Source organism: Enhydra lutris, unplaced genomic scaffold (genome assembly GCF_002288905.1).
Source record: "Enhydra lutris kenyoni isolate GAN:26980312 unplaced genomic scaffold, ASM228890v2 scaffoldscaffold15, whole genome shotgun sequence".
Classification (NCBI taxonomy): Eukaryota; Metazoa; Chordata; class Mammalia; order Carnivora; family Mustelidae; genus Enhydra; species Enhydra lutris.
Genome location: NW_019154099.1, coordinates 29,563,467 through 29,576,909, shown reverse-complemented (window position 1 = coordinate 29,576,909; position 13,443 = coordinate 29,563,467). Strand labels below are relative to the sequence as shown.

The window sequence follows — 13,443 nt, the reverse complement described above, 5'->3', positions numbered from 1 at the left end:
CTTGTAACTTCATGCATAATGTGGCCAGCGTTCCAAAGATAATGTGTGTGGTCCTTGTGTTGGATTTATCCTTGCTAATTATCATGACCATTTTCTATATTTTGGCTTAAGCTCATGTAAAAGCTAAGTAGTTCTCACATGCTTGAAAATACCTAGAGACTCTTAATATTTGGTCCTTCATGGCTTTCCTAGGATATGCAACAGAATTATAAGAGGGACACTCTGCTTCTGTTGTTATAAAACAGTTTAAGGAATAAATTTGTTTCTGAGGGAGGGAATAAGCAGAAACAAAAGGTGAACTCCTGTTCATAATCTAGAAAAGTCGAAGCCATTCGCAAAGCTCAGTGACACTTGATGTCTCAGAAGCCATCTCTACAAATAAGCCCCATCTTTCTCAGCTCTTATATTGTCACAGTCCGTTAGTCTTTCATTTATATTATGATATGTTGCTACAGTGATGACTTACACCTCAGCCCTCAGTTTGTAAATCTGCATAGAAACCTTTTGTCTAACGAGACAGAAAAATCGCTGTTTCTGAAATTAGAATTCCGGATGTAGTTAATACAGTAGGAAGAGAGAAACTAATCAAGCCTATATTTGAAGTCAAACCGTGTTTTGTAACATGTATTTAATGACATATTTTATAATTTTAATGACAAACCACTTGGGATATTTTATAAAAGCAGCCTCAACGAAGAATTTCTATGTGGGTATAACACACTAGTAAGAAATATCTTAGATTGTTCTAAAAAGAAATTAAATGATGATGCTGGGAATCAATTGAAATACTGTTCTAGTTAGAAGAGTAGATAATGCTAATAGCTTTTTTAGAAGTAACCTGGTTTATGGTATTTGTGGGGGTTTTTTGTTTTGTTTTGTTTCTTAATGTCTGAAAAGATTTAAAGAGTTATTTCTCAGTTTCAATACAAAGAATGAAATCTTGGCACTGAGAATTTCATGCAGTAGATTGGATGGTTTATTTTTATATTTTCTAATTCTCTTCTTTTTTGTGTGTAAGTAACCATCTTAGCTTAGGAAAAAAAAAAAACAACAATAAAACATCAACCCGTTTCCCTTTTTAGTTGATCTGGTACCATTGTTGACTTATTATCTTGTTGAATAGAATTCCCTTTCACTACTGCCTATTGTATGTTTTGAATGGAGCTATAATTTATATTCTATAAAGAAAGGTTTTAAGAAACATGTTTTGTTCCTTTAAGTGTATGCTCAAATTTTAGGGGGAATAGCAAACTAAGATCTTTTATTAAACAAAGAATGAAATGAACCAATTTAATATAATTTTAGACATTGTTGTTCTGATGCCATAATGAAGCTGAAAAAAAAGTTTTTGGTCTTTGTATAATAGAACATCAGTGCCTATGTTAGCCTAGCCAAATTAGATATAACCAAAATAATCTGTCACAGTCTAATTTTCTATGGTAAGGCTAGCCTGGCACATAACAATAAAATTGTAAGGCCATTTTGTTAGGCCTTGGAGGTGGGCATTCAATGAATACTTGTTGAATTTCTGAATGAATAAATATAAGGATAAATCATATTTTTATCTGGTAATAAAAATGTTGAGTCCATTAGTCTGGGTAGAATCTTGGATTTATTATTATTATTATTTAAAATTTGCTCATTAAAACTGAAAAGTATAAAAATGAACTCGTACAAAATTATCTTTATGTTAAGTTAAATAAAATATTCATAAACAATTTAAAATTTTCAGAATAAGTTTTTTCTAAAATTATTTCCTAAAATGTTTGTTGTGGTAGTTATGTACATTATTTTGAGAAGAAAAATGTTGCTATCATTAGGAGCTAAAATATAAACCAATTGTTACAACACATTTATATTTAATAATGTAGCAATTGTGCTCCTTTTCAGTGCTTGTCATGAGAATGATATGGGAGCTCTTGCACCATATATGAAAGTTGAAATATAGTGATTTTCCCCAAAATTATTGCCAGGTACTTTTATGCCTCCAGATTATGATAGTGTTGAGTAAGGGTTAGAATCACGAAATTGTAGAATTGCAGTGTTGGAAGGGTGTTTAAGTTTCTCTCCTCAAGATTCCCATCACTTTACAACTGAGGAAAGTGAGACTCACAAATGCAGAATGGGTCAAGCCAACAACATGAATGCTTTTAATTAGAATAATTGTTATTTTAAATAAATAAGTGGTTGTATTTATATAGTTTTAAGTAGGTAATGCTTTGTATACTGCCCTTGTCTTTTAGAGATCTTATGTACAATTGCTGTTCATTTTGGGGTTCTTGTGGCCTCTTTTCTCCTCCATGGAGTACTTCTTTCACTGATTTTAACAACTGTGTCTGTCTCTCCCAATAGGATGAAAATGTCCTTATAGGAGAGGCCTTGTCTTACGCTGTTTTGTACTTTTGTCCTCTCAATTCTAATCATGATGACTGTCACTGAGCAGATCTTCAAATATTTGGGGAACGGGTAGTGTCTCATAGCAATAAGGGAAAAATTAATAAGCACTCCAGTCATAAATCTTGATGTCTCTTCGGTATGTGATTAACAAGGATCCGTATGTGTCCCCTTTTTCTCCCCACAGTCTCCAAACGTCCACAACTACCCCGATATGGAAGCTGTTCCCCTGTTGCTAAATAATGTGAAAGGGGAGCCCGTGGAGGACTCGTTATCTGTAGATCACTTCCAGACACAAACTGAGCCAGTGGACTTGTCAATCAACAAAGCCAGGACATCCCCCACCGCCGTGTCATCCTCCCCGGTTTCCATGACAGCGTCCGCCTCCTCGCCTTCTTCAACTTCAACCTCTTCATCGTCTTCTAGTCGTCCAGCCTCCTCCCCGACCGTTATCACATCAGTATCTTCAGCATCATCTTCGTCAACAGTATTAACTCCAGGGCCCCTCGTAGCCTCCGCGTCCGGGGTGGGCGGCCAGCAGTTTCTGCACATCATTCATCCCGTCCCGCCTTCAAGTCCCATGAATTTACAGTCTAACAAACTGAGTCACGTTCACCGCATCCCCGTGGTGGTACAGTCGGTGCCTGTTGTCTACACAGCTGTGCGGTCACCTGGAAATGTGAACAACACTATCGTAGTGCCGCTTTTGGAGGATGGGAGAAGCCATGGCAAAGGTAAGGGGACCCAATGGAAGCCTTGATTTCTTTCAGAGTGAGGGGTAACTGTGCCTTTATTGAGTGAGCTGCCCCTGAATCGTGTGCAACACACCACATCCAAAGAGGTTCTGTGCACCACGCAGACGTGAGCCGATGAGCGCGGTCAACCGCGTGTTGGCATTGGTATTTGCTTCCGTGTTCTTCAGTCTATATTTTTACATATCGAGTCATTTAGTGTTGGAATTCAAATGTCTTCCTTTGCAAAATGCTGTTTGCCTTCAAAGGCTCAAACGGAAAGGATAATCTGTATTTAGCATAACTGCTTATAAGTTGAGTCGCCAGTAAAATAATTCTAAAATGAGGTGTTTGACTACAAAAGTCTCATGTAGCTTGAGGTCTTATCTTAGTGGAAGCTACTGTCATTTTAAATACTGATATGATTTGGTATGATGCAGTATTTCAAAATGCAATATTAAAATTCCCTTCCAGGATTTAGAAGGCAGGAAATGCTTTTCTACATAACTCTATTTAATAATACCTGGTTGCCTAATTTTGTATATAGCAGTTATGCAGTTGATCATGAAGTTGCTTTCCTACTTCTAAGCTCTTATTTTTTTTTTTCAGTTTTTACTAGAAGGAATTAAAGTAGCATCACGCTGTCGATTTGGTCTTCCTTTATCATGAATCTACAATATAAGCCATCCTTCTGTGGAAAAGGAAAATGCTCGTAATCATAGACTCGTTCCCTCTAAAACTAAACACGTAGGCATGTGTATTGTCTTCAGGGCCCAGAAATGATGAGGGTTTAAGATATGTTGTATTCCTTTTGCGTTGATATCGTATTACTACTGAGGCCCATCATTAAAATATGATTGATGAATACATAAACACATTGCCTTCTCATAAAATGCTAGTAAGCCTGGATTTTTATAATCCTATAAGGTAGGATTCAGTGCCTAGAAACAACAGTTGATTGTGAAGTTAGAGAGATTTTTGCAAACAGACTCTACAAAACTGCATCTGTCTTTGGCAAGTTATTGTCTTAGCTGCATTGAGTTTTTTCATAGCTCACGAAATGAATTGGACCTTCTTAGTATTACCAACTGAAAAATATCACCTGATTTACAGCACTAAGAGGTTTTAGTGTGCAGACTTGGGCTGTAGCGTTCTGTGCTTAATGTGGAGACCCCTGTCTTTTGTGCTGTTTCGGGCAAAGGCCTGAACTAGTCCCACCACCATCTGAGTGACCAAGTAGACGAAAAGGAGGTATGAAGTAGTCTTTGCTTGGATTTTCCTTTAGTTGAACCCTCTCTGATGTTACTAACACTTCTGATCAAAAGGAGCTAACTGATTTGAATAATAGCATAACTGAAGGCCACTTTATGTGATTTTATTAGGTTAGGTATTTATCTTTAGTAATTTAAAGATGTGTTCACAATTTTTTTAAGAATTAGGAATTAACAAAAAGCAAAAGTGGAAGCTTGCATATTGCATTACTTTATGTGTATATGTGTATACCACAGAATCCAGTCCTTGTACCACTCCCCTCAAGGGAGATACTGCTTTAATTGTGAAGATGATTGATGAAGATTTTAATGTTGTTCATGACTTTTTTTTTTTTTTTTTTTTACAATTTTGACATACTAATGAAGGCAACAAAAGAGATACCTCTTTTATTTGACATTATCCTTCTAAGGGAGAAGTTATTTTTATTTAAGGGGATTGATACTGAAAGTATATTGCCAAAATTTAATTTTCTGAAAACTATGTCTCTGCCGAAGAACTTTGTTACGACTCGTGCTATAATTTGCTCTCAAGTGTATTTGTTAGTTTCATGCCATGTTTTTTATTCAGCAGTTTTCTCTTGCCCAGAATAAAAATTGATATAATCATAAATCCCCTGGACTATGATATGGACATTTGGAGCATGAGAGTCAGAATCAGGAATCTGAGTTAGACTTAGTCCATTCACTTACAGTTTTGGACTGGGAAGTGTTATTCAAAGATTAAATGGGGATAATAACATGATCTATCCTTGAAGATTATTGAGGAAATTAAGTAAGAGCTTAATGTCTGGGTTAATCAACTATCAATAAAATGTTTGTAATTATTTTTTATCTCCTTCCCAAGGTACTTGAAGCAGTAATGTTCAGAAATTTTTTCTCTGTCGTATAAAAACAAAGTTGGAAGGAAAAAAACATACTGAATTTACAAATGAAAAACTGCTCCCAAGAAGTTAGTACAGAAATGCTTCTCAAAATTGTTACTACAAGTTATAAGGGATGAGAGTTTACTATGAGAAATTATCTGGAAACATCCCATATTTTCTATTTTTATTAGTTTGTATTATGTTTTTATAATCACCATATTATACAAATATTGCTATAGCATTTTATAAGTTTTTTTTTATTGTTTAACTGATTACTTAGATGATGGTAAAAGTGTCTAGTAGAGGAGGCCTGCCTACCTCACAGAATGAATAAAAGAAAGGGCATTTCGGTAATTCTTTAAGTCTTTATTTTGCACATGTGCTGCTGGGCACTGGGCCAACAATGAAATGGCTAAGTGATAAAGGGAGCCCCTATTCCATTCCCATGTTGGACTTGTATATCTGATATGGATAAGCAAAAGAAAATATGATAGGGGAGTTGGATTTTCAAAATGCTAACAATAAAATTATAAAACTAACCCATATAAACGCAGATGAATGTACTGGCTAATTATTTTTAAAGTTGTTATAACACATCTGGTCTCTGGTAGATAAATCGTTTACCTTATCTGTCATGTACATAAAAACCTGTGAACGTACTCATCCATGTTTTAAGATGACATATCATGTGAATTGAGTCATTTGTCCATTCAAGTCTTTATTGAGCATCTGTTATGTAGTGAGTATTTTATTGGTCCAAGGATACAGTGTTGAACAAAACAGATGCTGTTTCTATCTCAGGGTGCTCATAGTCTACTGGGAAGTATCGACATTAAACAAACAAACAAAAAAATCATATAATTAACTGATAATTGTGGACATTCTGTGTTTCAGTTGGATTAGAACATAGACTACGCATGGATTTTTGCCCAGGAGAGAGAGTTTAATTATAATTGCAGATGGAGAAAGTTGTATTTGATAAAAGTATTTTCACAGTGGGTATTATATATGGTTAGAAATGTTTCCACTGTGATGCTCGGGGGAGGTGGTTAGGGTTTGGGGATGAGGTAGGGTGAAATGTCCACGTGAGTATGCTTGACTAACGACAGAAGGAAGTGAGAAAACTTTCCAGTGAGGATAGAAACTCAGCCCATTCAAGTATTTGAAGAATATTGGTCTAAAGGAATGACAAGCTAGGTCTGTGCACTGACATATCTCAGTTTGGCCTTGAACGTGATATGTGATCTGAAGAAAACAGCAGGATACTCTGGACAAACACAACTTGAGCTAGAGCTACAAGAGGGAGGATGTCAGAGAAGGTCTCCCAAGGAAGACATTTTCCCTCTTGATACCAAAAGGACAAAGTGGCAGTTAGCCCCCAAAATGGTTGTGCTGAGAAATGGGAGCTCTCTATGTAGAGGGAACAGCCAATGGATTGATCTGGCCCGAGTTTTGTTGCTATGTCACCTGAGACACATTATTTATAAACAAGACCCTAAAGGGATTATTTGACCTTATAAAGGAGTTTCAGTCCAGCCTGGGGAAGTTTTTGGTAGGTTTCCCAGGAGATATTTTCATTAGTTTTTACAGATACTTAGTAGCAGAAAAGCGTAGGAGTTATAACAGATCACAAGCAAAGTTGTTCATGGTTTGTAATTGCCTGGATGAAAGCAAGTTTTGGGATCTCCCTCCCTCCCTTCCTTATTTCCCTCCTTCCCTTCTTCCTGTAGACATACTATATGCCAAGTAAAATTCTGAGAATTGAGGTTCTAAGATGAGCAAATGTCTACTGTAATGGCCTTACTTTCTAGTGTAAGAGGCAAAAGCAATTTATGGCAGATGGTCTAAGAGCTATAATGAAAAATAAGCCATGGTAAGGGAACGGGAAGTCAAAAGACAGGAGTGCAGTTTTAGGTACAATCTGGCCTACCTGAAATGTACGTTATGATAATAATACCTGGGGAAGACCTTTACAGAAAGAGAGAACTGCAAGTTCAAAGACCCTGAAGCATGGAGGGTGCATGGTTGGTGTGAGGAACAACTACAGGGCAGCTGGTGGAACAGGAGGGGAATGAGCGATGGCAGAGCAGTGGGATATGAGACCAGAGGGGTGAGTAGGACCGGATCATGTACGGCCTCAAAGAATTTGGTTACATTGTTTGTTTTTTTCCTATCTATGGTGGGAAGTCACTGAACTGGACCTTTGAGCAGGAAAGTGACATGACTACTTTTTACATTCTTCCTTTCACAAGAATCGCTGAATCACTGCTTCATGAGGACTGAGAATTGGGAATCTGGCAGGGTGCAGTTCACTGGTGACGGTGACAGTGTGTCAGTGGAGTCATGGGAACAAAGGACTGACTGAAGTGAGTTTGCGTTCAGCTGGGAGGTGAGGAGAGGAAGACCAAGAGTCTAGGAAGCTCTTTGGAATAACTCTGCAGGAAAGAGTCGTACAGAGAAATGGATGGCGGGAGAGCGTTTTAGGCTCTCAAGGGAAGGATTTAAAAAGAGGGAGATATTATAACCCATTTGTATGGTATCAAGAATAATCCAATAGAGAGCTGAAAGTGGGTAATTCTAGAGAGGAAAGAGCTGTAGAAGCAAAGTCTTTCATTGCACGTTCGTTGCTTATATGATACTGTGGAAGTAACCTACATTTCGCAGTAATTTATCGGAATTCTAAAGTCAACTTATCAGATTGACAAAGTTTTTAGGGGAAAAAAAAGAGACACGATGGAAATTAAAGGAAATACAAAAACAGCAGATAATCATCCAGGGTTGATAATGAAAAGCAAATAAATTAATGTTCAATAAAATTGGGTCCATTGAGAGTTATAAAAGTGCTACCAGAATTAATGTAAGATCAAACATTTCTCATTCATCACCATAGAGTAGTTGAAAACAAAATAAACCCAAAACACTTTGCATTGGTCCTTTAAAACTATTTTTTATATCTGAGTAATAATGAATGTTATGTTTTAGAAATTCAAAATACTTAAAGAGCAATGCCATAACCAGTCTGTGACCATCCAGCTGATGAGCTAGGAAAAAAAAAAAATGGACTCATCTCCTCCCTCCCATACTGAGCTGGTCCTTTCTCTAGGTAGCTGAAGGAACAGGCAATTGCACCTTGATGCCCAGGAATGAGGCTCAAGCAAGAGCATGACTGATCAGTGGCTTTGGAATAATCAGAACTGAAAAAGCCTAAGGGCAGCAAGGGTGGCGTTCCTTAACCACCATCCCATTCTTCTGTCCCTGTGACTTTTGTAAAATGGATTGCCTAGAGGGCCAGTGTTCAGCTCCAGGTTCCTATACAGCCACTTTTTCTTCCATGAAAATGCAACCCCAGCAGCCTGGTCTACCAGAATTGTATAAAACATGTTTATTGCATTAAGACTCTTTATTACAATGGTGTCATACTTGAAAAACAACTCCCTATGGGTTCTGAGTGCATTATTCCAGACTTAAAACAATTATGCTGTTAGATCCTTGAGTAGAAAGTACTTTTTTCCCCCAAGATATCTGACGAGAGCATGTTGATACTGCTGTTAAGAAACCAGCCCCATTTGGGCATGTAATTCCTTTGGTCATCTTTTTTAGGAATGTTGTGGGTTTTTTAAAAATTATATTTAGATGAAGTGAAGAATCCTCCAAAAATATACCTTATTTTCATAACGCTCATTCAGGAGTTTCAAAGGGATGTGGTCGTGGGCAAATTTGAAATACTCACACCCCATTTTCTTCCCTCCAGGCTGTTGCTTTTCTCAGCAGCCAACAGGAAGAAGCCACAAGTGTATTTTTAGTCCTGTGCCATTTCTATTTGTGAAAGGAAATACGGTCATTGCAGTGATTGCCGCAGTGCTGGCTGGAGACGAGGGCTCTAGCTCTGGCTTCTCCTGACCATGGAGTGTGGCTATGGTTTTGCTCGCGAGAAGCTCCCCCCTTCCTCTATTGTCTTCTGCTGTCAGCTCTCTCACTTGTGGATGTTAAGGATGCCTCATTTCCGGTGATGTTCCTTCTGTCACCGACTCACTTCCTCTGTCTCCCTTACACATGCCTGTCCTCCTTTAGTTCAGCGTTCAGTGGAATGCTGGGGTCATCAGTCCATATGACAGGATAGTCCCAGGCAGTTGACCTATGCTTATGTGTATGGTTGTCTTTACTTTTGGAGTCATTGAACTACTGCAGCTTCCTTTGGTAAATTTATTCTTCGACTTACACTTAATTATGAGAACTTCCAAACATAGTTGACATTTTAGGCCTCCATTTGGTTTTTATTGATAAACCATTTACTTACTTATGTTCTTTCATTAAAAAAAAATTTTTTTAATGCTGCCTTTTGGGAAGTGGGACTGGAGTGTTGCTGACTTTGGGTTTACACTTCTGAAATATGGACTTGCTAGGACTTGAGTGTTTCAGTACTATCATCATAAAGCAAAGGCAGGAACTTGTTAAAAAGTGAGAAAGCCAGTCAGCTAAGGTTAATGAAAAATGGAGTTTTAAATAAGAGTTCAGAATACTTTATGGAGAGATGCATGGGGCACTTGTTGCATTTACCTGATTTGCAACAAGGAGAAGAAATTTATTGGTGTCTTTTCACTTCTGGACATGTACAAGAAGTTGAATAGTTTGCTCCAAAAAACTGGCTTCTTGAGTTCTTGTTCATCTGCAATACCTTTAATTTGTTAATTTCTCTGCTTCATCTAGCATAAATTGGTTTAGTTCAAAGATTTGATGATAATAACTGGCTCAGAGAGGAGACAGAAGTTATCTGTATTGTGCTGAGAGAATTAGCAGAAAAGAGAGAATTCTAGATAAGCTCCTTGTAAACTGTACAATGTCAAAGAATGAGTTTAATTGGCTTCCCCCCCCCCACACACAGTTAAATATTAAATAAAAGTACAAAGCACGAAAGAAGAGAAAAAGAAGAACATAAGGACGGTAGATGGAATCCACATTTAGAGAGAGATGATACTTCATTCAGAAGTAGATATTACCCAAGGAGGAGAAGATGTAGATGAGGAAAATCTATTTATTAGAGAAAGTAGTTAAACAAGAGTTTAACAAAATGGCCTCTGTATTCATTCTGTTGTAAATTGTTAGCCACCACACCAGTTTAACTTGTTGGAGAAGTTCCTCCTATAGTTAAAAAAAAGATTGAATTTATGTATAAATAAATATATGCTTATAAGTGATATTTTACTAATAAATATTCTGATGTAGTTGCTACATTCATTTTTCACCACACCTGAGAACTTTCTCAGGTGATACTTAATACATTGAACATTACATGTTGTATTTTTGGAATATAATATCTTTCATTTCCTTTGTGGTTTTATTTTTTAAAAACGAACTTTTTCTTTCCTGAAAAATATAAATTATCGTAAATAAGATACAAATTTAGTTCTTGCTTACATATAAATTTCACATAGTACAGGTGCTATTATGCTATAAGGAAATTTTTACTTTACTTAATACATCGCAGGTATTTATAGAATTATTTTGATGATATTTGGATATATATACACATTGTGAGAGACCTTTGGAAATCTAGCATCTCTGTATTAAATGAGCATTTGCATATCAAATGAGCATTTTATCCAATGAGTCTTAAGACCTATAGGAACAAATGAAAGAAGGAAGACTCTAAGATCCAAGAGGGAAACTCAGTCTTAGAATCATTGCTAGCATTATTTTAAATTAGCCTCTTAATTATTTACAACTCTCTGGCTGCGCTTTCTGTTCCCTATTTGTTCTTATTCCCTTAACTCTTTTTCTGTTCCAAACTATTGAACTATTGAACTATTTTCTCAGCTCTTTCTATTTGCCTGTATTCCATTGTTAGTGGAGAATTTCTTTAACTGGTATTCTACTTTGTGTTCTTTAGAAAAGAACAAGTTGATAGTCGTCTATCTGAGAAATAAAAGAAAAGCTATCAATTTACAGAGTCACCATCATATACTTGATTTTTTTTTTTTTTTCCAGACACCTTTACATGGAGGGAATGGTGCCCCGATCACTGGCCAGTTCGTGTGTTTTTCATGACCCGGTGGCTCCACCATCTTTTTTCTTCTGTTAATTCATTTATTCAACAAATGTTTATTGAACTGATCCTATGGCCAAGAGTATCCCCTGATCCCCGCTGTGGAGATTTTTTAAAATAAAACTCCCCTTAAAAGGTAGCTTTAGTTTACAGTATAATGAAACAATATTGTTCATACTCTGGGATTTTTTCCTGTTGAATCTTAAAATCGATTTGGTAGCTTAAAATGGGCAATTTGAAAGAAATTAAATAAAATTGTGACTTAAGTATATCACCGAAATAAGTATTACATAGTGAAACTTTTGTTCAGCAACCTATTTATTGACATACATGCAAATGTGGTACTGGGAGAGAGAGAGTGAGTGAGTGTGTGTGTGTGTATACTGAGTCATGCTGAAATATGCATTTCTTGCTGTTGTTCCTGCCCAGAAAAAGCCTGAAAAAGGCTACATTGCGGTTCTCACCCTTGCTTCAGCCCCTCCGTCTTCCCTTCTCCTTCCTGCGCCTCCCTCTCAAAGATCCGCCTTGGCCCCGCCTTTTTTCTCTCCCTTCTCACTCTTCACCTTCCTTCCATTTGATTATGTTCTCCCTTCTCCTGGTTGGCCTTCTCTGTGTCCCTCCACCCCTCACCATTCTACCTACTTTTGACTCTCAATTCCGTTTTCTCTTCCGTGTCTCACCAAATCTCCTATCCTAGAACTAATGTAGTACTATGGAACTAAGCCACTTGTGTTGAAAATGACAGTCTTTGTACTGCCATCTAGTGGTAGAATTTTAAAGCAATGCAAGTGTTGGTAGTCTAGTTTCTCCCATGGCTTCCAGATTTTCCCCGCTAGTTTAGGGTTGTAAGGGAGTACAGGGAATATGCCCTTTTTACTTGAACCTAAATTTGAAATATAACTTACCTGCTTCATTTTTAGAGCTCTAGTATATTATATATATGTGTGTGTGTGTGTGTGTGTGTGTATACATATATATGTGTATATATATATTTGTATATACATATATATATGTGTATATATATATTTAGAAAAGACTATATTTAATTTGGACCACACACACACACACAAAAATGTATAACTCCTACTCATTTGTCCCACTTTCCATCCTGTATATTTGTTACTTCTGTTTAGCAGAAAGAAAACATTACTTTCTGTGTATCTGTTCTTGTTTGTTTTTTTTTTTAAACCATGGTTTATGTTTGTTGGATAAATAGAAACATATATAAACATATATGCCAACTTGTGGGCTAGCTAACAAGTGTTGCTAAATGTCATTGAAAAAAAATAAAAGATAAATGGAGACTTATTCTCCACACAGCAAGAACTCAGAAAATAGGAGAATTTGGGTGAAACTGGAATAACTTGGAGAATTCATCAGAAGAACTACCTCCTTAGTTAGCTGGGGGCTTACGAGAAGGAGGTTCAGTAGAAACAGGGTAGCATTAGAAAGACAGTCTCATGATATATGGGTTTCTCAGTTTCCTGGAGGAAAGAAAGACAGTGGGAGAGTAAGCTTCTCTGTTGACAAAAAGTGTAGCTGTTGTATGTGTTATAAATGCTTATATAAACATATGTCTATATGTAGGATACATTGTTATAAATCTCCACTCCAAGATTAAAATATATTGGGGTCTCCCAAAATCCCTGCAAGCTTCAGTAACTACTGTTTCCCCAACACATAGCATCGTGCTTGACATTGGTTAATGCTCAATAAATATTTATGGGTTGAAGATATGAACAAATTAGTCAATTAATGTAGTCTGGTAAAGGTACAATGTTTCATATGAGATGTTTAGGAATGCTATGGCAGTGTTGGTCTATAGACCTAAACTCTAACCTTTAAAGGATCTTTCTCTTACATGGTAAAGGAGATGAAACAATGTAAAATGATAACCAGCAAGGCTCCTCATATCCTCAGTTTGGCTCCTTCCATCCCAGTCTGTTCCCATTCTGCCAAATATGTCTCATGTCCCAGATACAGTTTCCATTGCTTTTCACGATGACTCTTCTACTTTTACCCATAGACTTTCCTTTTCCTGGAAAACCCTTTCTTTCTCTGGCAAAAGACCTGGGGGAAAAATGTCTTTTTTTCCTACAAAGGGAAATACTACATTAAAAGGCAATATATGAAATTTTATT

General features: G+C 36.8%; 1 protein-coding gene across 1 annotated transcript in view; it reads left to right on the top strand.

Annotated features, from left to right (window-relative positions):
• Positions 1–13,443, top strand: part of LOC111147079 (Kruppel like factor 12) — a 450,202-nt gene that overhangs the window by 292,234 nt on the left and 144,525 nt on the right. The window contains exon 5 of the mRNA XM_022502963.1: positions 2,582–3,128. Within this exon, the coding sequence (XP_022358671.1) occupies positions 2,582–3,128 (547 nt within the window). The remainder of the gene's footprint in view (positions 1–2,581; positions 3,129–13,443) is intronic.